Source organism: Euprymna scolopes, chromosome 38 (assembly GCF_053919585.1).
Source record: "Euprymna scolopes isolate OS-2025 chromosome 38, ASM5391958v1, whole genome shotgun sequence".
Lineage (NCBI taxonomy): Eukaryota > Metazoa > Mollusca > Cephalopoda > Sepiida > Sepiolidae > Euprymna > Euprymna scolopes.
In genome coordinates, this window is record NC_136519.1 from 77,784,935 (window position 1) to 77,812,145 (window position 27,211).

At 35.8% G+C, this 27,211-nt stretch overlaps 1 protein-coding gene across 1 annotated transcript in view; it reads right to left on the reverse strand.

Moving 5' to 3' along the window:
• The window catches only part of LOC145263203 (prostatic acid phosphatase-like), a 52,715-nt gene extending 34,112 nt beyond the window's left edge, over positions 1-18,603 (reverse strand). Inside the window, exons 1-4 of the mRNA XM_080120275.1 lie at positions 18,410-18,603; positions 13,390-13,485; positions 8,266-8,352; positions 4,622-4,771 (exon numbers count right to left, since the gene is read on the reverse strand). Of these exons, the coding sequence (XP_079976401.1) occupies positions 4,622-4,771; positions 8,266-8,352; positions 13,390-13,485; positions 18,410-18,511 (435 nt within the window). The 5' untranslated portion in view covers positions 18,512-18,603. The remainder of the gene's footprint in view (positions 1-4,621; positions 4,772-8,265; positions 8,353-13,389; positions 13,486-18,409) is intronic.
• Between the last annotated feature and the right edge of the window lie 8,608 nt (positions 18,604-27,211).

A 27,211-nucleotide genomic window follows, 5' to 3' on the forward strand; every position in this document is an offset into this window, starting at 1 on the left:
TTCATCATCATTATCATCATCATCATTATTGATTTAACATCCATTTTACATGCTGGCAGGCATTAGAAGACTTTTAAAAATTGACTTCCAAACTAAACTATCTCTGGCCAGGTCTTTATTTATCCGCCTAAGTCCACCTTTTACCACTTTCTCCCATGTTTACATTAACCTTGTCCTGTCAACTGACCCTACTACCACAATGCATCTACATTTATGAACCCAAGAACACTCATCAATTCTTTCAATGTGACCATACCATCAAAGTCTACTCTTCTGTACACATCTCCATATACTGTTGATTGGTTGTTTTGTTTTACGGCATATCAACCCTTTTCAGGTTATTTAATGCTGAATCCAGTTATTTTAGAAATAGAATTCATGTTGCATTCAGTTATTTTGTAGAACGATTTTATTCTACAAGCTCTTTGACTCTTCAATCGCGAGTTTGTAGTGTTTGGTTTAGTTGTTTTATAGTGGATTTTATCGTTTTTGTTCCCTGCCCTGCAGAACATGAATGAGTTTTGCAATGGGAGTGGGAAAAGGGTTACAGTATTAATGTTTGGTACATATATAGTTAGGAAACCAATCAGGAAGTGGGGGGGGAGATAGAAAGAGAAAGGCAGAAGAGGAAAAGGGGGAAAAGGTGGGTTGTTGTATTTGTTTTTGGTTTTGCAGAACATAATTAAGTTTTTGCAAATGGAAGTAGAAAAACAAAAGGCAAAAATGTTAGGAGCATTTTGTCTCTCAGGAAGCCAATATCTTCAGACAGCCTGATCTAGTAGCACCAGCATATACTGTTGAGATTTAATCTTTCTCTGACATCATCAGAACTAAGCCTGTCTTTGAGACTTGTACTACACATCCATCATATCATTCTCATATTATTTCTCTCTACGTCAGCAATCTTCACTGACCAGGTTTCACTTCCAGACATCATCACACTGCATACACATGCCTGACAAACTATTCCTTTGATAGACAATGGTAACCCTCTGCTGGTTAGTAATGACAGAAGTATTCTAAACTTACTCTATCCACTCCTCATTCTTGCAATCACACTAGCACCTGCTCTGTATTCAAAATTAGAATAAGGATTCTAAACATAAGGTTTAATAGCATTATATCTGGATTATAGAGTTTTTATGGGACATGAAAGTGGTGAAAACTAACAAATATCTAAAATAGATTTAGTTTACCACATTTATTAATTAATTTATTAAAAATTTATTAAATTAAAACCATTGGAAGACATTTAAAATTGGCAGTGTTGATGGGGTTCCATTAAGGAAAGAGCTTAAATTTAACTACAAAATTAAAATTTTAGGTACATACATTTACAGATTATAAGAAGAAAAATTTCGATTAAAAAAACATATATAAAATCAAATTACCCACAAAAAGTCTTTGCTGTCCGCGGACCACAATTTGAAAACCCCTGGACTAATGAATACCCATTAACCCTTATCCTCGAGTGGCCTCCAGGCCTTGATAAGTGGGGATTTCTGTTTAAAAAAAAACTACCAGATCATCATCATCATCATCATCATCATCATCATCATCATCATCATCATATATTCATACCGGATAATAGATATAGCACTTTTGAAATCTAGTGGAATTATCTGCTGATGGGTTTCTACAAATGAAACACTAAACTATAATGTCGAAATTAAACAAAAACAAAAATTCCACGATTTTTAAAATTAAATCAGTTAAACTTCTTTAATACAACAAAACTCCTTTTTCAGTTGAACATTTAATAAATTTGTTTATAGTGCGTGTAAGGCAAGAATGAAAAAGGAAGCAAGGTATTTGATCGGCACAAATCCTAAACTCCAAAGTTTTCATGTATTTTTTCTTTTTCCTATGATTTTGAACATTTATAAAAATGTAAAGAGTTGTTATTTGTTATTGCTATTGAAATATATGTCCCTATCTTCTGATTTGGGTCTTCAAAGGTTTATTGTTGCATTCTTCACTAAATTCCAAAACACTTTTTATCACAACATCATGACTACTTACTCTCAGAAAACTTTGTTCTATTACTAGAAAAATAAGAATAATTTTAACTATGTTTGGAATTACGTTCTTTATATATATATATATGTAATTAATCTTACAATGCCATTTAGCATATTTGTCGATCTAAACTTCCAACCAATGTTTTATAGAAAATAAAATTTTACAAACTGTTTATGACTTTTTTTTTTCTTGTTCTAGAACACCTGCCGTACTGTTATCTATCCTGTCACTCCTTTTGGACTGGTTACACTCATTGTTACATTTGCAGCCATAAAATATGTTCCTGCATAGTTTTTTTTACATAAGATTAAATCTCCTGCGTAGTACAGAACAGGATTACAACGGGGTTTGAACATTGATCGCCTGTCAGGAATTCTTAATGTCTGAATATCTGATTTTTACTTATTTATGTTCCCAATGCATTATTTATACAAAAAATATTTTATCAATATATTATTTTTAATTGGAATTCATTATTGAGATGAGTATTATTTATAGTAATTTATTTTATTGCGGACTATTATTCTTATCTTTAAATTTATAAAGGATGAGAATAATAGTCCGCAATAAAATAAATTAATATAAATATTTGATCAAATCTTGCTTTTTAAGGGTGCAAACTTTACCCATGGATAAATTTTTGAAACGGAAAGCTCATGATGAAATCAACTCAGAATCTGATACTGAGACAGAAGAGATTGTCCAGAAAAACAAATTAAGAAAATATGATGCGGAGTATATTTGATTTGGATTCATTGAAAGTATGTCTAATGCTAACAGACCACAATGCTTACTTTGTCATAATTTGTTGTTGAATAAAACCCTGAAGCCAGCTAAATTGCAGTGAGATTCGTGCCAGTTGACACGGTTAAGATTCGAATAAAAAATTGTTATAAAAATAAATACAATTTAGGCGCGCAGTATGATTATGATTATGTTGGCGCGTGAAAAATAAAAAATAACTCCCACGCAAATTCCGGCGTGGCCTTATATATTAAATCGACTCAAAACGAGTGGACGTAGTACAGAGCACCCCACGTGATGTTTCCGTCCAATGGGATTTCTCCAAGGACATTTTTCTAAACTTTTCTTCTTAAGCTCGCTAGGAGCCGGTCCAAATAGTATTTAGGCACACACAAACATCAAATCTCTCTCTCAACTGCATTTTCATTCGGACGTTCCACGCGTGTTACTATCACTCTTCCATTTTCACTGCTCCGCGCGCTTCATACAATTTCACAGGCGAACATTACCTATTGCCTCTCTTACCATGTTTTAACATATGAACAGTTCAACAAAAAAAGACATTCTCCTTTTTTTATACGAACACTTAAAAAGGACTTCTGAACTCATTATAAAGAGAATTATATTTTAGTTGTTAATGGTTGGTTTCTGTGAATAAACCTCCGTTTGTTTTGCATGTAAGTCTTCTTTTTATTTTTATTTATTTGTGGAGGAAGTTAGTTCCTAAAAAGGCCTGACAACCCCCACAAGTTGGTGACCCGACTTAGAACATTACATGCACAACGGAATCTCCTTACAAGCTACACGCAGTTTCCTAACCTACTTGCTATATCATGCGTGCGGTAACACTCAAAGGAAGTAAAAAGACCACGCGAATCTCAAGGGATGATACAAGACGTCAAACGAAGCGTGGATCTCAGTACAATATAGCAACAAATTAGCGAGTTATGCCGATAGTCGCTATAAAATCGAAAATTAAACAAATCATGACTCAGCGTCAAAACAGCACTTTTGCTCATCAGGCATCTCCCAACAACGAGTTGGTGATAAATAACGTGTAATGAACACACACGGCTACAATTCAGCCGATCCAAACATGAACACGAGCGTGTAAAACCCCTCGGAAAATGATCTACCACAATCTCGAACTTCACTCGGCAGTTTAACAGACCTCAGAAACACAGACCCTAGCAAAAGCAACGTTTGTTTTGCATGTAAGTCTTCTTCTTTTTATTTTTTATTTATTTGTGGAGGAAGTTAGTTCCTAAAAAGGCCTGACGACCCCCACAGATTTAACAACAGTACGTCATCAATTTGCCACAAAAGCAAAAGATTTTTTTTGAAAGAAAAAGGAATGATTATTTAAAGCAAACAAAAGCTATTATCTTATTATCCCAAGTGTACTCTGAGAAGATCAGAAAGAAAGATATTGCCACAACCAAGATGGCCATTAAGACAGTTCCTCACTTTCTCTATAGTCCAGACCTTGCTCCCTGTGACTTGATTATTCCTCAAGCTCAAGGAAAACGTTAGAAGCTATCATTATAGTGATGAGAGTTATTGACACGCTCACATGAGAGGATTTCCATGGGTCCTTCCAGAAGTTGCTGGAATGGTAAAATAAGTGCATTACAGCCGGAGGTGATTACTTTGAAGGGGACCAGAGTTTGGAAACTTATCAAAGACTTTTCAAATATTTAGAGTTATTTTACAGGCAGTTTAAATTGTGGCCGTGGGCTTTGCAGCAATTCATGACAGAAACAGTCGCAGACAGTCTTGAGTTATTTAAAAAAAAAATATAGGCGATATTCAACAAAGCTTGTTATTATTTTGAGACATGGTAATCTTTACTTACATTGTCTTCAGTTTTGGATCTTGTTAATACCGGAATTGGTATACATCGGATATTTTTATTCCATAGTTCTTCTGGAGTGGGGTACAATCCTGCAAGATTGGCTTGGGCACTCATCAAGCAGCGATCAGTGGAAGAACTCTCCACTTTTATCTGGAAAGGAAAGCAAACAAAATAAAAAGAATGGATTAAATCTTCTAATGACAAATCTCCGTTGAAATGGATTCAGTTTCGCTTTTTATATGAAAAAGGCGGACAAACACGAGAGAGGAAAGAATAGCGTGAATTTTATAAAAGTCGATCAAAATAAATCTAGAGACGACGTCCCTTCGCAAATTGTAGATATTACAATCTAGGGAGTATATAAAAAGTTCTAAAACATAGTAACTTCCCTGAGAACTCTGGAGAAAAAAGCCTTTGCTGGACGTACAAAAACGTGCGCGGCCATTTGTTTTTTTTTAGATATATATAGATTAGTAAAAAAAAGTTGTTTAAATTATTTTTCATGTTTTTTCTCAAAGCTTACAGAAATATTAAAAATAAAATTGGTTTGATTTATCTGGCACTTCTGCATCTATGTTACCGCGCTGAAACAATAACATTATTATTTAGAAAGCCATTCTTAACATGGGAGGCGAGGCTGTTTTGCAACTATTCTGTACTTTAGTCTAGCACGGTAGCAGATGCATAAGCACCTTTTATTTTTATAAATTAGATTTAAAGTGCAGGACTGGAAACAGAGCATGTATGCTGGGCCTGGATGTTATAGGGAGGATGGAACCCTGTAATGGAGATGCGGAAATGTGTCTTCTAGCATCCATGAAGGTCTTACAAGACGGATCATTTTTTCCTTGTGCTCAAATATGAGGGGCACCTGCCAGACTGTGGTTGGCAGTGGGCATAATAAAACGCAAATTGAATGCAATGACTAAAGAGTGGAGCAATCAAACTCTTCTTATGATACACTTCTCACCCAAATAATTGCAGAAAGAGTTTAGAGATTAACATACGAGGACCCGGACCAAGGGGAATGGTGTGTCAATGGGAGAATAAATAATTGTACAAATTGGCATAAGTTCACTAGGGAGTCCTGTTGGGGATGCATGTTGATTGATCAGCACATAAACCTGGCTGAGTTAGATGCATTAACTTAGAGCGGCTGGATCATCAAATGATTCCTACGAACGCTAAAAAGCATATGGTTCTAATTGCTTGCCCTCTTTCTTTCTCCACTTTTTTTGGAATTCGCTTTCCTCCTCACTCTCTCAAACGAGTCAGTTTTCACAGAAACGTGAACTCAAAATATTTTCCAACGAATGGAAATCTTTCCAAACCGCAAAAAGTAACACATACACGTGAAAGTAATGAACCGATGCGAAGTTAGAAACTCCTGTAAAACAAACAGCTAAAATCTAGAGACGCAGATTCTTAAGCTGGTCCCACCTGGAAGACGCTCTTCAACCCCTTCACCCAGCAGAGGGAAGCAAGCTGCAAGGTTAAAGGACTCAATAACTCACATACCAGCATATTTCATCTCACTCACACACGCTTACACACAAGCGGACAGAAACAAATTGCTACTTACAGCTATAAACGCATTAACAAGAACAAGATAAACCAGCACACACACACACACACACACACACACACACACACACACACACACACACACACACACACACAATGCCATGCTGCCAAATATGTGTATACATATATTACTTACACATACACATTATTCACACTATGATTGCTACCCCAACTTTCTTTATCCAAACACTCTATGAACGTTTACTAAAATGTCTATAACTTTGATATTATTATTTATATGTATTATAACCCTCTCTACCACCTATAGCAATGGCCAACGACTCTTTATCTGAGAGTACATCTTTCAAACTCCTTGGCCTAACGTTCACAGGAAACATGAGTTGGAACAATTACATTGAAGGCATTGGCAGAGCCGCTGAAAGGAAGGTAGGCTCTCTCTACCGTGCTAGAAAACAACTAACACCCGAAAGTATCCTGTACCTCTATAAGGCCACCATTCGGCCATGTATGGAGTATTGCTGTCATATTTGGGCTGGTGCATCGGCTACTAGTCTCTCGCTGCTTGACAAGGTTCAAAAGAGAGTCACAAATCTGATAGGCCCTGAACTGGCATCTAAGCTTCAGCCTCTGTCCCATCGACAAAATGTTGCATCCCTCTGCCTGTTCTACAAGTATTTTAGTGGTGAATGCTCTGACGAACTGCAAGCACTTGTGCCCCCACGACGTGAACACCCTTGACAAACCCGACAGGCTGCTAACTCCCACCTCTGTAGAGATCCCTAGATGTGAAATATCTTTCTACTCCAGTAGTTTCTTCCCCAGAACCGCTAGACTTTGGAAATCCATTCCAGGTTCCTGCTTCCCCAACTGTACTGACGTGCAGAAGTTCAAGTGTAACGTGAACCGACATCTTGCTGCCCAAATCTCTACATAGTACCCCATTAGTTGTTGCCTCTGATAGTAACCCTCTACACCAAAGTGGCAATGTGCCTTGTTTGGGATGAAAATGTAATAAAAAAAAAAATTAAAAAAAATATTCTCTTGTATGAAAACGTTTTGTTATAAAATTTTGTTTTCCTCAATTTTTGCATTTAGAAAAAATTTGTTCAGGTTTTAGTTAGCACTTGCTACCTGGTGACCCCTCAATTCTTTTAATGTTTCATTTACTTCCATAATCTGCATGCACGTCCATATATATATATATATATATATATATATATATATATATATATATATATATATATATATATATATATAGATGTTATTTGTTTTTGTTTCTGCGATACGTTTTGAATGAATTGAATTTATTTCATTATTAATACAAGCAGTGGAAAATTGGGGTTTCCACAAAAACAAAGAAATAAAAACAATAAGAAAAAATCGCTTTTGTATTGGAAAATAGGGCCCCTCCCACTCCAAATAGAATTGTTAATAAAATTCAGAATCTTTTTCATATTTATTATTAAATAAACTTCAAGCCATGTCTGACTTATCCACCAAGTTCCAGTCATAAAATCTCCAACAATCTTTTGTTTTATCACCATTCATTGATAAGCACACATGATATGACGTCCAAAATTGTCAATAAGTCTGATATACACTTCTATCCTGGCACTGTTCTGATTTTTCACTGCCATGGCTCTCTTCCGTTCAGGAATATTTTGAGAAGTTGTTCTTATTAAAATGTTTGAAAAAATATTTTTGACTCAGTAGTGAGCTTTGGAAGATTGTCAGTGAAAGAAATACAATTGCCAAAAAGATAAACGTTTCCTTATTTTTTTTATTTTTTTTTTTACATAGGCATCACCACTTATTAAGGCCAAGAGGTCACTCGAGGATAAGGGTTAAAGAGTGTACAGTAGTAGAAATTGGACAATATAGTAATCGTTAGTAATGGAAATTTGGTAAATTTGTTAAATGGAACGGCTCATCAAGAACTTGTTTACGTTAGACTTACTTTGAAAAATCACTCGCAAATGCGACCAAAAGCCCTGTGTATCTTGTCAAACCGAGGAATCTTTCTGTCAAACTCGGGAATCTGCAGTGAATTTTGAACCAAAATAAAGATAAAAATATGGAATTTTTTTTTTGGTACTCACCTCATTTCGAAGGTAAGTCTCATTAAGAAATCCGTTGTAACGTTGGCGTAAAAATTTCCCAAGATTAAAATGTTGTTCAATTCCGATCTAAAGACGAAAAAAAAAAAAAAAATAAAATAAAAATAAAAAAAATAAAAATAAACAATCATTTTTAAACAGTTAAATTTAAATTAAAGTAAAACTATTATTTTAAAGGACTTAAAATGAAAAAAAAAAGCAATCTTTAAAAAAATTAAAATTAATGAAAAAATATGGTGCTTCTACACTATCAGAACAAAATTTCGAAAATCGTAAAACTGAATTTCACATGGAAACAATCGTATCTACATATTCCTTGTTATTTTAAGATGATTATATCCAAAAATCACAAAAATCGATAAGGTCAAAAATTACTTATTAAAGAAAATAAAAAATAGAATTTGAAAAAAATGATCGTATTTGCTTATGTCAGACACAGCAGAATTCAAAAGGGAGAGGTAATTTTCCGTTTCGATTTACACAAGATGGTTGCAATTTTTCACCTGCTAACATGATTAAAGTTGTTTTATTTAATAATTCAAAAATATTCAGATAATTTCGACTGCATAATTTGGAAGCTAACATTGTAATTTATTAGAATTGACAAAAAAAAAAAATCGGTAGAAACCATTTTTTTTATCTGAAAATTTCATTTATCGACTGCAAAATTTCGTTCTGATAGTGTAGAAGTGCCAAAAATACTACTAATAATAATAGTTTATAAATTTTTAAATATGCTTTGTTGTTCTTTTCTATATGGAAACTAGCAGTTAAGCCCGGCTTTGCTTGGACCTTATGTACTTTTCATAATTTTATGTGCATATATATATATATATATATATATATATATATATATATATATATATATATATATATATATATATATTGTTTTATACAGTGCTAGGTCGAACTATCATCTCAATATCATTGAGGCGTTAGTCATTACTAACTCTCGACCTAGCCTGTGTAGACAAAAGATTTTGATACATCAGTTGGAAATATTTACTGATTTAAAACCACCTGAACAGTGAGAATTATATATTTATTAATTAATTTTTTTTTTCTCTCACTGGTTTTCCAACTGAAACCAATTTCCCTCTTTCCTCATTCGATTCTTAGCTTTTAATTTATCATTCTGACGTTTCCTCTTAGAGGGTCAGACGATAAGGCCTTAAGGAAAATTTTAACAATTCCACCTGCCCGTTTTTTTTTGTTTCTTTGATCTTTTTGATTTAAATTAAATTATGTTTCCTCTGAAATTTCTCCTTCCATTTTGCTATACCAAGAATTTACTTATATATATATATATATATATATATAAGTTTGACTCATATCCAGATAAGCTACATCTAAAGTTTCATGTGCTTAGACCCAAAATTGGTGGAGGAGTTTGGTAGAGTCTGCAAAGGTTAACTCTTTCAACTTTGACGTCTTGGCAGCAAAATTTCTGCCCGAAAATCTGATTCAAAAGCTTGCTGCATGTCTGAATACCCTTTATGTAAAATTTCTACGGACAAAGTTATCTTTAGCTGACCTTTGACAACTAAATATTTAAAAGTTACTAGCCAAACCCATATGATATTTGGAATATGACATCTTCGTTGTGTAACAAGTATGTACATCATAAAGATTTTTCTGTTTTTTTTTTAAATAAGTTTGATTCTAAATAAACAAATTTTATGTTGATACTTGAAGGTATAAACATTCTAATTTCTTCATATATTTTTTTAAACAGCCTTCGTTAAAAAAAGGAGTATATTGTTCTACTAAATTTTTATTGTTTAAATAATTTAACTTTGTTCCTTTTATGTAAAAAAAAAGTTGGAAAGATATTTTTCACTCTGTAATGAGCTTTGAAAGCTTGTCAGTGAAAGAAATATAATTGCCAAAAGATAAGCGTTTTATTATTTTAGTTGCTACTTTGAAAAATCACTTTTTTTTTATTTTTTTTTTTATTTTTTACATTTTCACCCCAAACAATTCTAGCGAATGCGACTGTTTCACTTTTTTTTTTTTTTTTTTTTTTTTTACATTTTCACCCCAAACAAGGCAAATTGCCACTTTGGTGTAGGGGGCTACTATCAGGGGCAACAACTAATAGGGTACTATGTAGGGATTTGGGCAGCAAGATGTCGGTTCACGTTACACTTAAACTTCTGCACGTCAGTACTGTTGGGGAAGCAGGGACCTGGAATGGAATTCCAGAGTCTAGTGGTTCTGGGGAAGAAACTATTAGAGTAAAAAGATCTTTTACATCTAGGGATCTCTACAGTGTGGGGGTGGGATTAAGCAGCCTGTCGGGTTGGACGAGGGTGCTCATGTCGTGGGAGCACAAGTGATTGCAGTTCGTCAGAGCATTCACCACCACTTGCAGTATAGAGTCCTGCTTTATGTAAAATTTCAAATGTTTAGACCCAAAATTGACTGAATAGTTTGCTAGAGACCACAAAGGTCAAATCTTTTGAACTTTGACCTCTTGGTAGCAAAATGTTCGTCCAGAAACTGATTAAAAAGCTTGCCCTATACACTTTATGTAAAATTTCAAATGTTTAGACCAAAAATTGGCTGAGAGGTAAAATTTTTTAAAACTTTGACCCGAATTTTGACCCCTTAACATTTATTGCTTTAGGTTCAAATCCAATTATAAAGCTTGATCCATGTCCAAGTAACTTACATCTAAAATTTCAAGTGTTTAGACCAAAAAGTGGTGGAGGAGTTTGGTAGAGTTTTCAAAATGTCAAATCGTTGAACTTTGACCCCTTGGCCGAAAACCGATTAAAAAGATTTTCCCAAATCTCAATACCCCTTATGTCAAGTCTCGAGTCTTTAGACCGAAAATTGACAATAATTTGGTAGGGAAATGTACACACACAGCCAGACACACAGACAATTTCATTTTTATATATATACTAGCAGTTCCGCCCAGCTTTGCTCGGGCCCTATGTACTGTTCATAACTTTATGTGCATATGTATATATCAAAAAGTATGAATATGTACAGTAATACCTTTCTATATAATAGGCGTCCTTAACTACAATAGAGAAAAGTCTGTAGAGACTGCAAACGTCAAATTTTTTTAAAATTTGACCCTAATTTTGACCTCTTAGCATTTGTAGTTTTGGGCTCAAATCAAATTAAAATGTTTGACCCATATCCAAGTAACATACATCTAAAATTTCAAGTGTTTGGTGGAGGAGTTTGGTAGAATCTGCAAAGGTCAACTCTATAAACTTTGACCTTTTGCCAGCCAAATTTTCACCCCCCCAAAAAACTTGCTGCATGTCTGAATACTCTTTATGTAAAATTTCAAATGTTTAGACCAAAAATTGGCTGAATAGTTTGCTAGAGATCGCAAAGGTAAAATCTTTTGAACTGTGATCCTTTGGAAGACAAATTTTCAGCAAAAAACGATTACAAAGCTTGTCCTATGTCTTAATACACTTTATGTAAAATTTCAAATGTTTAGACCAAAAATTGGCTGAGTAATTTGGTAGAGAGGTCAATTTTTTTTAACTTTGACCCCAATTTTGACCCCTTAGCATTTATTGTTTTGGGCTCACATTAAATTATAAAGTTTGATCCATGTTCAAGTAACTTATATCTAAAATTTCAAGTGTTTAGACCCAAAATTGGCGGAGGAGTTTGGCAGAGTTCTCAAAGGTCAAATCGTTGAACTTTGATCCCTTAACAGTAAAATTTCTGTCCGAAACCCAATTAAAAAGATTTTCCCAAATCTCAATAACTCTTTTGTCAAATTTTGAGTCTGTAGACCGAAAATTGACAGAGTTATTTGGCAGGGAAATGTATACAGACAGACACAGACAGACATTTTCACTTTTATAGATATACTGATAAGTAGATACAGATTATAATAAAAAAAGTTAACTTGCACAAATAAGTGAAGAATCACGCAGGTGCAGAGATGAACATTGGCTGAAGGCCAGTTAAGCTTTCCGCCGTTTCATTTATTTGTTTCCCCATGATGTTGGGGAAACCAAGCTCCTCCAGAAAAGGGGGAACTCTCAAATGAATAGCAATTGTCTGATATGAGGGGTTCTCCCCACATTGATCAAAGCTAATTACTTTCAAGACGTGCCTGGCAGGAAAGCCAGGCGGCCTACTTTGCTCCCATTAGTTTCACTTTATTTATACGAAAAAGACGAACAAATATGTGAAAGGACGAAATAGCATGAATTTTTTAAAAGTCAATCAAAATAAATGTAGAGATGACGTTTGTTTGCAAATCGTAGATATTATAATCTAGGGAGTATATAAAAAGTTGTAAAAAATGTAACCTTGTTAAGAACCCCCACCCCCAAGCCTTTCTTGGACATACAAAAAGGGGGAGACCATGGATCAGAGTTTAGTCGAGTACTTCCCTGCAACCTCTTTCTTACAGAAGAGATGTTGTGAGTCTGTCTCTGCTTCATCATTATTTTCATGGCAAGTGCTCGTCTGAGCTTCAATCTATGGCCCCCCCTCGCCAAACTTTCACGAAAAACACTCGTCTAGCTGAAAACACTATCAGTAATTTCTCCAACTCTTTATTTGTGCTTAAACTTAAACGTAGATTCCATGAACAAAGTTTCTTTCTTAGAACTGCACACTTGTGGAACTGTCTTCCATTTGCCCGATTTCCAACTGACTACAATATGGTTGTCCAAGTCCAACGTAAACAAGTTCTTAATGAGCCGTTCCACTTAAGTTAACAAATTTACTGAATTTCCATTACTAACGATTACTATATTGTCCAATTGACTACTGTACACTCTTAACCCTTATCCTCGAGTGGCCTCTGGTCCTTGATAAGTGGTGATGCCTATCTAAAAAAAAAAAAAAGTACTTGCCATGAAAATAACAATAGAGCAGAGGCAGGTTTGCAATGTCTCTTCTGTGGGAAAGAGGTTAGGGCATCCCTCATTAAGCTACAAAGTCTATTTTGAACTTTATTGAGGTTGAATAAAATGAATCGAAGTAAAAAAATAAAATAAAAACATTTATGGTTCCAAAAGGTTTTAGACAGATTTCCTGCATTATTTTTTTTCTTTCTTTGTAGATAATTTGCTGCATTTTAAAAGATTTTCAAAAATCGAAATATTTGCTTACCTTTGAAAGCCAGCCCCATCCTTGGGGCCAGCTATCTTCCTTGTGTTCGTCAGTGGGGAATGTTGTACTGGGAGACCTATCACCATGACGATAGAGCTGCAATTAAAATATATGATATAAATTAATTAGGTACACTAAAAATCTAATCTCGATGAGATTATTTACGTACCCGCTAAAGAAAAACGATTTTTAGTGATTAATAATAAATTATAGCCATCATAAGGCTGATTTTTATCTTTATTTCTGGTGAGTTTTTTTTTTTACATGAAAGTAAACACTAATCAAGGCCAGGAAGCCACTCGGGGATAAGGGTTATTGCGCGTACAGTAATCAATGGGATAATATCGTAGTAATCGTTAGTAATGGAGATTTGATAAAGTGTCTTACTTAAGGGGGCGTTTTATCAGGAATTTGTTTATGTTGGGCTTGAAGACTTCCATGTTGTAGTCAGGTGGGAAACAGGCAAATGGAAGAGAGTTCCGCAGGCGTGCACTTCTAAGAAAGAAACTTTGTTCATGGAATCAATATTTTGATTTAGGCACAGATAAAGAGTGGCAAAAATTATTGACAGTGATTTCAGCTAGACGGGTGTTTTTTGCGAAAGATTGGCGAGGGGAGACCAGGGACTGGAGCTCAGACGAGCACTTGCTATGGAAATAACGATAAAACAAAGACAGGCTCGCAGCGTCTCTTCTGTGAGAGAGAGGTTGCATGGAAGAGAAAAGGGCATCCTCCACTAAGCCACGAAGTCTATTTTGTACTCTGTCAAGGCAGGATAAAGTGTTTTTAGCAGCTCCTGCCCAGATGTGGCAGCAGTACTTCATCCTTGGACATACTTGGCTTTTTTTTTTTTACTACACAGGCATCACCACATTATCAAGGCCAAGAGGCCACTCAAGGATAAGGGGTTAAAGAGTGTACAGTAGAAATTGGAAAATATAGTAATCATTAGTAATGAAAATTCGGTAAATTTGTTAACTTATATGGAACGGCTCATCAAGAACTCATTTATGTTAGACTTGAAGACAACCATATTGTACTCAGCCGGAAAGGAGGAAAACTGAAGACAATTCCACAGGCGTGCAGTTCTAAGAAAGAAGCTTTGTTCATGGAATCTACGTTTAGGTTTAGGCACAGATAAAGAGTGGGGGGAATTATTGAGAGTGTTTTCAGCTAGACGAGTCTTTCTTGTGAAAGTTTGACGAGGGGGGACCATAGATTGAAACTCAGTCAAACACTTTCCATGAAAATAACAATAAAGCAGAGACAAACTCGCAACATCTCTTCTGTGAGATAGAGGTTGCAGGGAAGAGAAAAGGACATCTCCTACGCGGCTACGAAGTCTATTTTGAACTCTATCAAGGCAGGACAAGTTCTTTCTAGCAGCTCCTGCCCAGATGTGGCAACAGTATTCCATCCTTGGACGTACCTGCCGCATCAGGAGTTGATAGAAGTAGTTTATTCTGTCTTGACAGAGTTCAAGATAGACTTCGTAGCTTAGCGGGGGATGCCCTTTTCTCTTCCCTGCAACCTCTTTTCCACAGAAGGGATGTTGCAAACCTGTCTCTGCTTTATCATTATTTCCATGGCAAGTGTTCGTCTGAGCTCTAATCTCTGGTCCCCCCCTCGCTTAACATTCATGAAAAACACTCGTCTAGCTAAAACCACTATCAATAATTTCCCACACTCTTTATCTGTGCCCAAACCTAAACGTAGATTCCATGAACAAAGTTTCTTTCTTAGAACTGCACACCTATGGAACTCTCTTCCATTTGACTACAATCTGATTGTCTTCAATTCTAACGTAAACAAGTTTCCTGTGAGAAATTCCATATACAACCGCCATCTTTCTTTTAGGCCAGCCACACAGTTCTAGTAGCCGGTCTGTGATTGGTTTAATTTTGAATGTGTCAGGTGATTTGACTTGGCGTGCTTTTTTTACCATGCTATTATTTTTCAATCTAAGAGAAATTCGGCATCGGATAGACTCAACTCGAGAGAGCCAAGACTATTCCTTCATGAACACCAAACTGTTGGTGAACAAAGGACACATTTCTTCAAGCAGAGACAACTTATATTGCTGAATCTATCCAAATCAAGGATGGCATTCAAAAACTGTTCTGCATGTTTATTTTAAAATTGAGATGTGTGAGAAAGAAATTTCTTACAATACCTCTTGTTATTATTATTATTATTATTATTATTTAATTTTTAATGTTTTAATTTAAAAGCAGGGACACAGAAAAATAATTAAATTAAAAAATAGTGCAAATTATACAAACGTTCACGATAGGAATGTATGGATGTACGGCTGGAAAAAAACAAGACCAGCACTCACTACCTACTTCCAACTACCTGGCGTCATTTTCAGACAACCTTTTAACTTTCTGACATTTTGGGCTTCCGTAAACGTATTCTTAGACAACTTCATTTTGTTTTGTTTAAGCGAAGTTAAATAAATTCGGTGTAAAAATCCTTTGAAAGATAAATATTAGTGTTACGTTCATGGACACCAAACAGTTGGTGAACGAAGGCCACAAATCTACAAGCAAAGACAACTTACATTGCTGACATTCAAGAACTGTTCTGCATATTTATTTTCCAAATATTGGATCTTATCTCATTTCATCTTGAGTTCTGTGGGGTGCGCATTATGCCTAATTATAGGCGCCATCATTCCTGCCGAGTTTGCCATGAAACATTCATGGATCCTTTCAAAGGAACAATGAACTAACATTCCAACAATAGGAATTTAAACTAAAAGCTCCATGCGTATGGAAGCAAATCGGGTCAACGTTTTGCAAAAGGAATTTACCAGAACCAAAGAACTTTCATTGCTGTTACTTGTGAATAAATTTTGAGTTTAAAGGTATGGCTTTTGTTTGTGGAATTCATTTGTTTCTGCAGGGAGGAAATTGAGATGTTTGAGAAATAAACTTCTTACAATCCCTAACCTTGTCCGCATACCCGAAAACCTATAAAAGTTGACTTGTCGAATATGAACGATGAGTCGGATGTAATGTCAAAATGTACCAAATTTAAAACGGAATGAAATTTAAATTTCCGTTCCATTTTTATAACAACCGTAAAACAGCGCATACTCCGCAACGTTTACCCGATATTTTTTAAATATGTGATTTTAAGCAAAAGCAATACTACTTACTTGTCATGTCGAAAATAGTAATATATCAAAAAATGACGAAAATTCATCGAGTGAAACAACTGATATTGGTTTTAGTAAAAAAAAAAAAAAAGAAGAAGAGCGCCTCAGCGCTTCTACAGAATTAGGACGAAATTTTGTAGTCGAGAAATGCAGTTTTCAGATAAAAAACAATAGTTTCTGATTTTTTTTTATCAATTTTAATAAATTACAATGGTAGCTTCCAAATTATGCAGCCGAAATTACCTGAATATTACTGAATTATTAAAAAACAACTTTAATCGTGTTAGTAGATGAAAAATTGTCGCCATCTTGTTTGAATTGAAACGGAAAATTGCTTCCCTCTTGAACTCTGCTGTGATTTACGATCGTTTTCATCAAATTCTATTTTTTATTTTCTTTAAGGTTACTTGTACAGTTTACTCAAGACATTAAAAAAATGAAAATATCGAAAAAAAAAGGTTAATTGTACGTATCCATTATGGAATGAAGTTCTCCGAAAAAAAATTTCACTTTATTTTATCAAGTAGTTTTTTTTTTTTTTTTTTTTTTTTTTTTTTTTTTTACAGCGAAAAAACAATTTGTTATGATACCGAGCAAAATCTTCAATTTTTAGGAAGAAAAGCTAGTATTAAAGATGGGGAGGGAGTGTCGGCGCTTTAAACTGAGTTATCTCCCCGTGGCGTTTCTAAAATCCAAACAAAACGTTAAAAAATTCAACGTGCTGTCATAAAAACGTGTTTTCCCGCTGTAAAAAAAAGAAAAGCAAAACAAACTACTCATTCAAATTAAGTGAATTTTTTTCGAAGATCTTCAGTTCATAACGAATACGTACAATATAACCTTTTTTTTTTTCAATTTTTTAATGTCTTGATTAAACTGTACAAGTACCAAAATTTCGCTTAATTTCAAGTAGTTTTTTTTTTTTTTACAGCGAAAAAACAATTTGTTACGATACCGAGCAAAAGGTCCGATTTTTAGCGATTTTTAGGAAGAAAAGCTAGGATTAAAGATGGGGAGGGAGTCTCGGCGCTTTAAACTGAGTTATCTCCCCCTGGCGTGTTGATAATTTCTATGATGGCGGACTTCAACGCGCTCTTTTTCGATATTTTCATTTTTTAATGTCTTGATTCAACTATACAAGTACCAAAAGGTTATATTGTACGTATCCGTTTTGGACTGAAGATCTCCGAAAAAAAAAAAAAAAATTTCATTTAATTTGATCGATTTTTATTTTTTTATTTTTTTTACAGCGGGAAAACACGTTTTTATGAGAACGCGTTGAAGTCAGCCATTATGGAATTTGTTAAACACGCCACAGGGCTTTAACTCCAGTTAAAGCGCCGATACTCCCTCCCCATCTTTAATACTAGCTTTTCTTCCTAAAAATCGAACCTTTTGCTCGGTATCATAACAAATTGTTTTTTTTTTTTTCGCTGTAAAAAACCCCCAAAAACAAAACAAAACAAAAAATACTTGATGAAATTAAATGAATTTTTTTTTTCGGAGAACTTCGTTGTACAGTTTAATCAAGACACTAAAAAAATGAAAATATAGAAAAAAGGTTATATTGTACGTATCCGTTTTAGACTGAAGATTTCCGAAAAAATATATAACTTTTTGGTTGTCAAATAATTTACGCCGCTAAACTATACATTTACCATTTTCGTGATGACAATTAAGTATGTAATGTTTTTTTTGCTTAAAACCAGATATATAAAAAAAAAAATGTCGATCTGTCAGCTATCTTAACAAACACCAAATAGGCCAAACTTCGTTTCTTCAAAATAAAAAAAAAAATCTCTTCAATTGAGAAATAAAGAAGACATAAAAGGATAGATAAATTTTGTATGTACTTACTATGTTGACTAGTTGGAGTGTTGGTGAGATTGAAACCGATTTTAATATTAAAATGGAAAAAACTATAAATAAAGATAAAACTACGCGAAGAAAGAGTGTCATCCTTGTTCCTTCTTTCGTACCGTCGCTGAAATATACGAACTTTTAGATGAACAGGACCTCCTCATGGCTCGCAGGGAGTTTTATATTTTAAGTTGACATGACGTCAGCCTCCTACCACCAAACTTTTTGGGTTTCATTTTATTTATGTTTCCTGCTTTTGAACCCCCCTCCCCCCTTTTTTTTTCTCCAGCAGTCCAAAAAAGTAAAGCGAAAAAGGTTGTCATATTTTTAGGCGCAGCACTCAGCACGAGTTAACACTTATCGTTTTTTTTTTTTCTTTTCTAATATATATATTTTTTTAATTATGAAATACTAAACTCTTTATCTGTGCCTAGAGATAAACGAAAATTCCAGGAGCAGAGCTTCTTTCTCAGAACTGTTCGCCCGCAGCTGCTTCCCTGCTGACTATAACACGGTCGTTTTCAAATCCAACGTAAACAAGTTCTTGTTGAATTGTTCTTTTAAATAATTAGTTTCTATCCAATTTCCAGCATCTCTAATCATCACGGTGCTGTCCGACCTGATATTTATTAACCCTTATCCTTGAGTGGCCTCTGGGCCTTGATAAACGATGACTCTATAGTAAAAATAAATAAGTAAAAAATCCAGGGTTTGTTCTATTGTACACATAGATTCGAAAAAGTTGTCACAAAACAAATATAGAACAAATAAATGTTATCAAAGGCAAGATGAGTTACTTTTCTACCTAAGTCGATATATTTTTAGTGTTTTTATTTAATGTAACATATTTATTCAGCTCGAAAAACATACAGTGTTTACCGATGTATTGGAAAATTTAAAATGGCGCCGGACTCTCTGCTGAACACGGTAAGTTTGGGAAAATAAGTTAAAAATAAAAAAAACTATACAAAGTACTGTTAGAAACTCACTCAATATATGTTACCGTGACATGGGCTGACATATATTCGGTGAGTTACTTTTCTACCTAACTGGATATGTTTTTAGTGTTTTATTTAATGTAACATGTTTATTGGGCTCGAAAAACATACAGTGTTTACCGATGCATTAATGCATTACATTGGAGACGCTAAGTTTGTGAAAATGAGTTATAAATAAATTAAAAAAAAAACAGTCAAAATATTGTTAAAAATCCGCCGAATATATGTCAGTCTATGCCACGGTAACATATATGGTCGAATTTCTAACAGTACTTTGTTTTTTTTTTTTATTTATAACTCATTTTCTCAAACTTACCGCCTCAAAGAGAGAGTCGGCCGCCATTTTAAATTTTACATAAACACTGTATGTTTTTCGAGCTGAATAAACATGTTACATTAAATATAAACACTAAAAACATATCCAGTGAGGTAGCAATGTAACTTATCTTACTTTTGATAATATTTATTTGTTCTATATTTGTTTTGTGACAACTTTTGAATCTATGTGTACAGTAAAACAAACCCAAAATCCGTTATGCCAAGATTTCCACGGTTTCCCTTGGAACATCCACACACCTCAAAACTAAGTCCTTATTTATCGCTTCCTCCCCGCGAGAGCTGAGTACGTTGGTCTAATAAGGGAGGCAGAAGTATCCAGCTCCTTCAAAAGAAGGGTCACTTTGGATAAGATAAAAGTAAAAATTAACCCAGTTAAGGACAGAACTGATGCTGCACTTTGAATTATTTATTAGCAATAAAACGATAAAATTATGCATAGGAAAATGTCGGAATTAGCATACCGACGAGTAGGGGGGGGGGAAGAAAAGACGGTTCAAGTCTTGCAACGAAATGTCGACGTTGCTTACAAGCAGTCTTTCCTTGTAAAAGTAACAAATGGGTAACGATGGTCGAAGTGTAAATTGTCTAAAAGACTACAACAACTACAACAACAACAGTAGAGCGGCCACGGCCACCTCTTTTTATCCACTCCAACTGTCCTGTCGTCAACGAGATTCACGCGTGACTGAAATGTCTATTTAAGTTGTAAGCAATAGGCACTCAGGTTCTTTGATTAACGGACCACCGGCCGTGTTGGTCACAGCTACCAGCACTCCTTTCTTCCCCACCGACCTACCCTCGGCAAGTCAACCAATTCAAAATTCTCACAGAAAAGGGAACGGAGGGAGGGAGAGTAGAAGATCTGTGGTCATCGAATGTCTATCCTAATAAAATAACTATCACGACTCATTCATGAAAATAATAATAATATTTTCAATCATCACCTTCCATCCAACATATACACATCGATAAATCACTATAATACCGCATTTACTCTATGAACCTTCTTCTTCTTCTTCTTCTTCTTCTTCTTCTTCTTCTTCTTCTTCTTCTTCTTCTTCTTCTCCTACTACTTCGGTTTAACATCCATATTTCCTGCTGCCACGTGCTGGATGGCTTTAAGAATTCAGTTCCAAGCTAACCTTGGTGCTTATGCACTTATGTTACCGTGCTATTTTTTTTTTTTTTTTAAATAGTATTTTTAAGTAAAATTCAAGTTTTACAATATCTTTTTTTTATTATTAAATTGTTAGGTGAAAGTACAGAATAATTGCAAAACACCCTCCCCCTCCTCGTGATTAGAATGGCTTTCTATGTAATAACCTTATCATTTCAGCTACGGTAACATACGTGCAGAAGTAGCCTAACCTATCCCAAGCCAGAGCTTTATTTATCCCTTTCTCTCTCAAAGTGATCTTTATCACTTCCGCACATACTTTTCTTTGTCCCCCCCCCTCCCCTGAACTGGACCTGCTACCGCAGCTGTTCTACATCTACTAACCCCAAAACTCATTAATTCTTTCAACTGTGACCATATCATCAAAGTCTCCCTTTCTGCCCACAACTCCCTATATTGTCTAGATTTAATCTTCCTCTGAGGTCATCAGAACTAAGACTCACTTTACATGGTCATCACATCATTCGCATATAATTTCTCTTCATGCAGCACATGTCCTCAACCTTCATTGGCCAGGTTTCACTACCATACATCATCATCATAGTACGTACACCTTACTTCAAATATCCTTAAATGTTTTCTTATGAATAATTTTGATGATGATGATGATGATGATGATGATGATGATGATGATGATGATGATGATGATGATTTTGTTGTTGTCATCTGATTCATTCATTTTGAATGAATCGGATGATTACTGTTGCCATTTGTTTCCCAGATATCTTTCTAGTTGGAATCTTTTCTAGAATAGGCGGGACCGTGTGAAGGTTGCCAACATTCTGTTGGTTGGTTGGTTGTTTTGTTTTACGGCATATCAACCCTTTTCAGGTTATTTAATGCCGAATCTGGTGATTTTGAAGAACGATTTTTGAATACAGTATATTTGTTTTTTTAAGTCGTATTCTATTTAACCCATAGTTGGGACCCTAACAGGTACTACCACTCCGGTTCAGAGTGGACCTGGGAGCAATGGCAATTAAAGGGTGGCTCCACACTTCCTAAGGCCTGCAAGCTGGGGCCTCACCATCGGATATGGTTTAAGGTCATATCCAGGACCCCAACATTCTGTGTGAAAGTGCTTCTGAGAAGTGTGTAACACGATGTAACCCCATATGATATGCCAGGTAGGACCCAAATTAACTTGCTTATGGGCTAAGGGTTAGGTGTGAAAGGGGGGTGTTTCGCACAAGGTCTAAGAGAGCCCAGATTTTGGGGAAATGATAGAATGTGTTTTTGTTGAGATATTGTGGAGAAAAAGTAATGTCGCAACGAAGTAAAATAGACTTTTGGCAACACAGTGTTTGAACGAATGTATACAAGATCGTCGTTATAGCTATCTGTGAAATATGAACAGCAAAATTGAAAACAAAGTTTGTTTTCTTTTGATAAGAAAAGATTTATAGAAGCATGTCAAGCAAAATGGACCACCCCAAAAATGTAGATAATTGAAATATTCTGTTACTAGAAAGAAAGAGATGGAAAGACCTCACGAAGAGGAGAGATAGATAGGAAGGGGGAATTAAAAAGAGTTATGGATTGAAAGAGAGAGAGAGGGAGGAAGAAAAGGATTTCGGAGGAAAGAGAGAAAAAGGGGGAAAGATTAAAAAGAAAGAGGAGGCAATAGAAAAAGAAAGAGTAACCTCCAAACGACAGAGTAGGAAATGCTAATCTCAAAGAGATGGGCGGCGGTTTTAGGGATTTCATAAAAACCTTTGTTTAGAAGATAATAGAGACTTGCTCACTGGCCTTGAAAGAGGACGTCACCTTTTTGAAACTGGAGACTATGAGGCTGAGATAGCTTCCTGAAGGAGCTAAGTGAAAAAGCCCTTCCTTCCGCTTCTGGCAGAGAAACCATCTAAAGAATTTAAGTTGAAACATCCTGCATCTAGAAACAGTATATACATTTACTAAGTTCAAAAAACCTGAATAGTTTAAATTTCCTTGCACGATTGTATATGGAATTATTTTATGCAATAATTATTTTTGTTTATAAGAAAGTGATCCGAGAGTTGTCATTGATTATTGATTGTTTTGATTGTAGAGAATAATCCAAATAATTTCCAGATCAACCCTGAAACTTGATGCCCAAACTGTAGCAGCAGAGCACCTACAAGAACAACTCAACCCTGACGTCTGATGAGAAATGACCAGCAAGCAATATTAAAGGTATTGCCATACAGACTTAGGGTCATGTGCGTTTTGTATGCATGGGCGTCAGAGCAGTAATTTTCAGTGAACAGTGAGTATCTGGTCATATTTTGAAGGGTCCATCACAGGACGAAGATAGCCACGGGGATTTAGGGTTAGCCCCTGTGTTTTAGGACTCTCGATGGCTTGGTTACATTAATTGGTTCCGTGACACAGGATTGTGTGTCCCCCCCCCCCGACCTAGTTACAAACAAACTGGATTCAGACTTGGCACATCCAGTTTGTCAGTCCATATTAATCACTTACCCAACCGTCACCTCCATGGTGACAAAGGTACCAGATACAGTTGAAGATGGAAGCATAAAGGGCCCCACAATTGTAGAATGCTAACAGTTTTCCGGTTTGTGTAAGACCAACAACAAACAGGTTGGTTGGTTGTTTATGTTTTACAGCATCTCAACCCTTTTCAGGTTATTTGATGCTGAATCCAGTGATTTTGAAGAAATTTTTTTTAATAGAATATATATATATATATTTTGTTTTTTTCAAGTCGGTTTCTATTTAACCCATAGTTTTTTTGTGTTTTTTTTTGTTTTTTTTACACAGTGGTCACCACTTATCAAGGCCCGGAAGCCACTCAGGGATAAGGGTTATTGCAAGTACATTACGTTAGTGTGGAGATTTGATGAAGTGTTTACTTAAGGGGGCGGTTCATTAGGAATTTGTTAACGTTGGACTTGAAGACATCCAAGTTGTAGTCAGGTGGGAAGCAGGCAGACGGAACAGAGTTCCACAGGCGTGCAGTTCTAAGAAAGAAGCTTTGTTCATGGAATCCGCGTTTTGATTTAGGCACAGATATAGAGTGGCGGAAATTTTTCACAGTGGATTCAGCTAGACGGCTATTTTTCATGAAAGATTGGCGAGGGGGGGGGACCAGAGATTGAAGTTCAGACGAGCACCTGCCATGGAAATAACGATAAAACAAGGATAGGTTCGCAACGTCTCTTCTGTGGGAGAGAGGTTGCAGAGTAGAGAAAAGGGCATCCCCCACTAAGCCACGAAGTCTATTTTGTACTCTGTCAAGGCAGGATAGGCTGTTTTTAGCAGCTCCTGCCCAGATGTGGCAACAGTATTCTATCCTTGGGACCCTAACAGGTACTACCACTCCGGGTCAGAGTGAACCTGGGAGCAATGGCAATTAAAGGGTGGGTCCACACTTTCCAAAGCCTGCAAGCTGGGGCCTCACCATCGGATATAGTTTAAGGTCATATCCAGGACTTCTCTGAATGGGAGTTAGGGTATCTAAGACTATGGTATGCACGTAAATAGGGGTAGGATTCATATACAAGCGGTATCATTCCAATATCAATTCAGGTCATCGGCCAAATAGTTAGGGAAATGTGAAGCCACAAATGTTATGGAACAGCCACCTGTTCTTGTAAGTGAGTAAATATGAGATAGGATAGTCGAGGATTCGAACTTGCGAAGCTAGATTTGGAATTGAGAATTCTGATCATAAGTTAAAATAAATACAGAATACATAATGTTATTGAAATACAGAATGTTATTGAAAAGATATTTGTTTATAGGGAAAGGAATGAAATGAAATTAAAATAAGGAATCTAGATCAGAACAATAGAAAATATGAAACATATTTGTAAAGTAGATTAGAGAAATCGGAGTTGAAACATGTGAGTAACAATGCATGCTTAAACACGGAAGCATGTCATGCCATGTGTCTAATATGCACGTGTTGGTCATGCAAGGACATCATGGGTCTCAATATAGAGAGCTTTGGTCAGTCAGTCAAAAAACTCAGTCGGTCGGACTCAGTCAGTCAGGGGAGAAGAGAGGAGTCAGAGGCAGAGCTGGCATAAAACCTTGGAAGCGGAGGTTAGAAGAAGAATCATGTAAGACTTGAATTCCTTGATGCAAAGCCATTGACCGGTCATATGGAATAAACGAACATCATCTTTTTGTATCTGCGTCTTCGTGTTATGTTATTCAACAACAGAAAGGTATTGTCGATTTATATCATAAGAACTTTGTGAAAATCGTCATCTCCAAAATAGGTAAAGAAACATGTGTCAATGTTATAGAAACACTCCCATTGTCAGAACTGTCAAAAGTATAAATGTCAAACGCACTATCGGTCTATCTATCTATATGTCTAAATTCTCTTCCCATTGAATTACATGTCGTCAGCTCTCCTGTATTAACATGTACACTGTCTATTATATATACAGAACTGTCTCTCTCTTGATATATACGCGATATATCTACACACAACATTAACACTCTAAGACTCTCTTACTAAGACGAACATAACAACGAAATATATAAGTCGTCATCTTAATAAGAACTATGCAACACAAACATCTTGCTGACCCCTATAAATCTCTGGCCCCTATGATGTAGTCCCTTATACATCGGTGGCTATATATCCTTGTTTGAGGATGAATAAAATAAAAGGGTGGTGAAAAACCAGTAAAATAATCCAACTCCAACGGTATATATATAAACAATATATATATAATTTATTACGGCAGCTAATACATTAATTGAATAAATATGCAACACACTCATGATTAGAGTTTAACGGTTAACAAACACATAAACATTACGACGCCATATTGAAAAGAAAAGTTTGCTAACTCTGCCTTTTTATAAGGGAGATAACTTAACAAATTATGTGCATATTAATGCCAATATAAAGGGAGACAATGTAACAGGTGGTAGGAGTGAGCTCGGTCCAATAGGACAAGAGATCCCATGCGCCATTTCGTTTTTTCATCAGGGAATTCTTCCTGCTTTGGATCCTTGGGTCCATCATTCTCTGAGGAGCTTCTTCATGTGGTCATTCATAGAGCAGTGGGGCTTCGTCATTTGAGGAGGTAATTTCATCTTGGCTTAAGCAATCATTTCAGAATGCTAAGCACACATCCTTTATGTCGTGTGGTGTTCCATTAACTGAGACTGAGTGTTTGTTATTGATTTTTGTCACTGTACCTGTGCTAAACTGCATTGTACATCTTCCCTGCAGATTCTTTACCCAAACAGCATCTCCGTCTTTGTACAGACCAGCAGTTGCATTGTCAGATAGCACAACTTCATCAATACCCTTGACACAGATCCTATATGTGTGTAGTACATTCGCAGATGCAGTCATAGCCGTCTTGTACTCCTTAAGCATAACGTTGTCCCAGTACACTGGCTCCATAATTATGCATAGTATTCTTGCCACAATGCGCTTTATTGTATGATGGGATCTCTCAATTATTCCATTTCCAGACGGTACGTGGGTGTACAAAAATTGTATGTGCACGCCCCAAAACCGTGTAAACTCAGCAAATCTCTTTCCATAAAATACAGTACCATTATTGGTGAGCAACTCAATTGACGCCCCCACCCCCTTTCAGAGAACTCAATCTTCAAATGCTTGATGATACTAGCAGATTTTTGTTGGTGCAACTGCTTCCAAATGGCAAAGTGGCTAGGGCCACAGTCTATCAACGTTAGGTGCAATTGAGTGCCGAAATGGGTTATATCCATAGCAAGCCTGCTCTAATTTTTAGAGACGCCAAGCCTACCTCGCTTCCAATGCACTGGGGCAAGATCTATCATTTTTGCCAGGAGTTCACAAGGCGTGCAGTTCTAAGAAAGAAGCTTTGTTCATGGAGTCTACATTTAGGTTTAGACACAGATAAAGAGTGGGAGAAATTATTGATAGTGTTTTCAGCTAGACGAGTGTTTCTTGTGAAACTTTGGTGAGGAGGGATCACAGATTGAAGCTCAGATGAGCACTTGCCATGAAAATAACGATAAAGCAGAGACAGACTCGCAACATCTCTTCTGTGAGAAAGAGGTTGCAGGAAAGAGAAAAGGGCATCCACCACTAAGATACGAAGTATATTTTGAACTCTGTCAATGAAGGATAAGCTGCTTCTAGTAGCTCCTGCCCAGATGTGGCAACAGTACTCTATCGTTGGCCGTACCTGGCTTTTATATAGGTAGAGAATTGCATCAGGAGTGAGATATCTACTTGAGCGGTAAAAGGATCCTACCATTTTTCCAACAATCTTGGCAATGGATTTGATATATGTGTTCCATTTCAGATCAGGAGTAAAGGTGAAG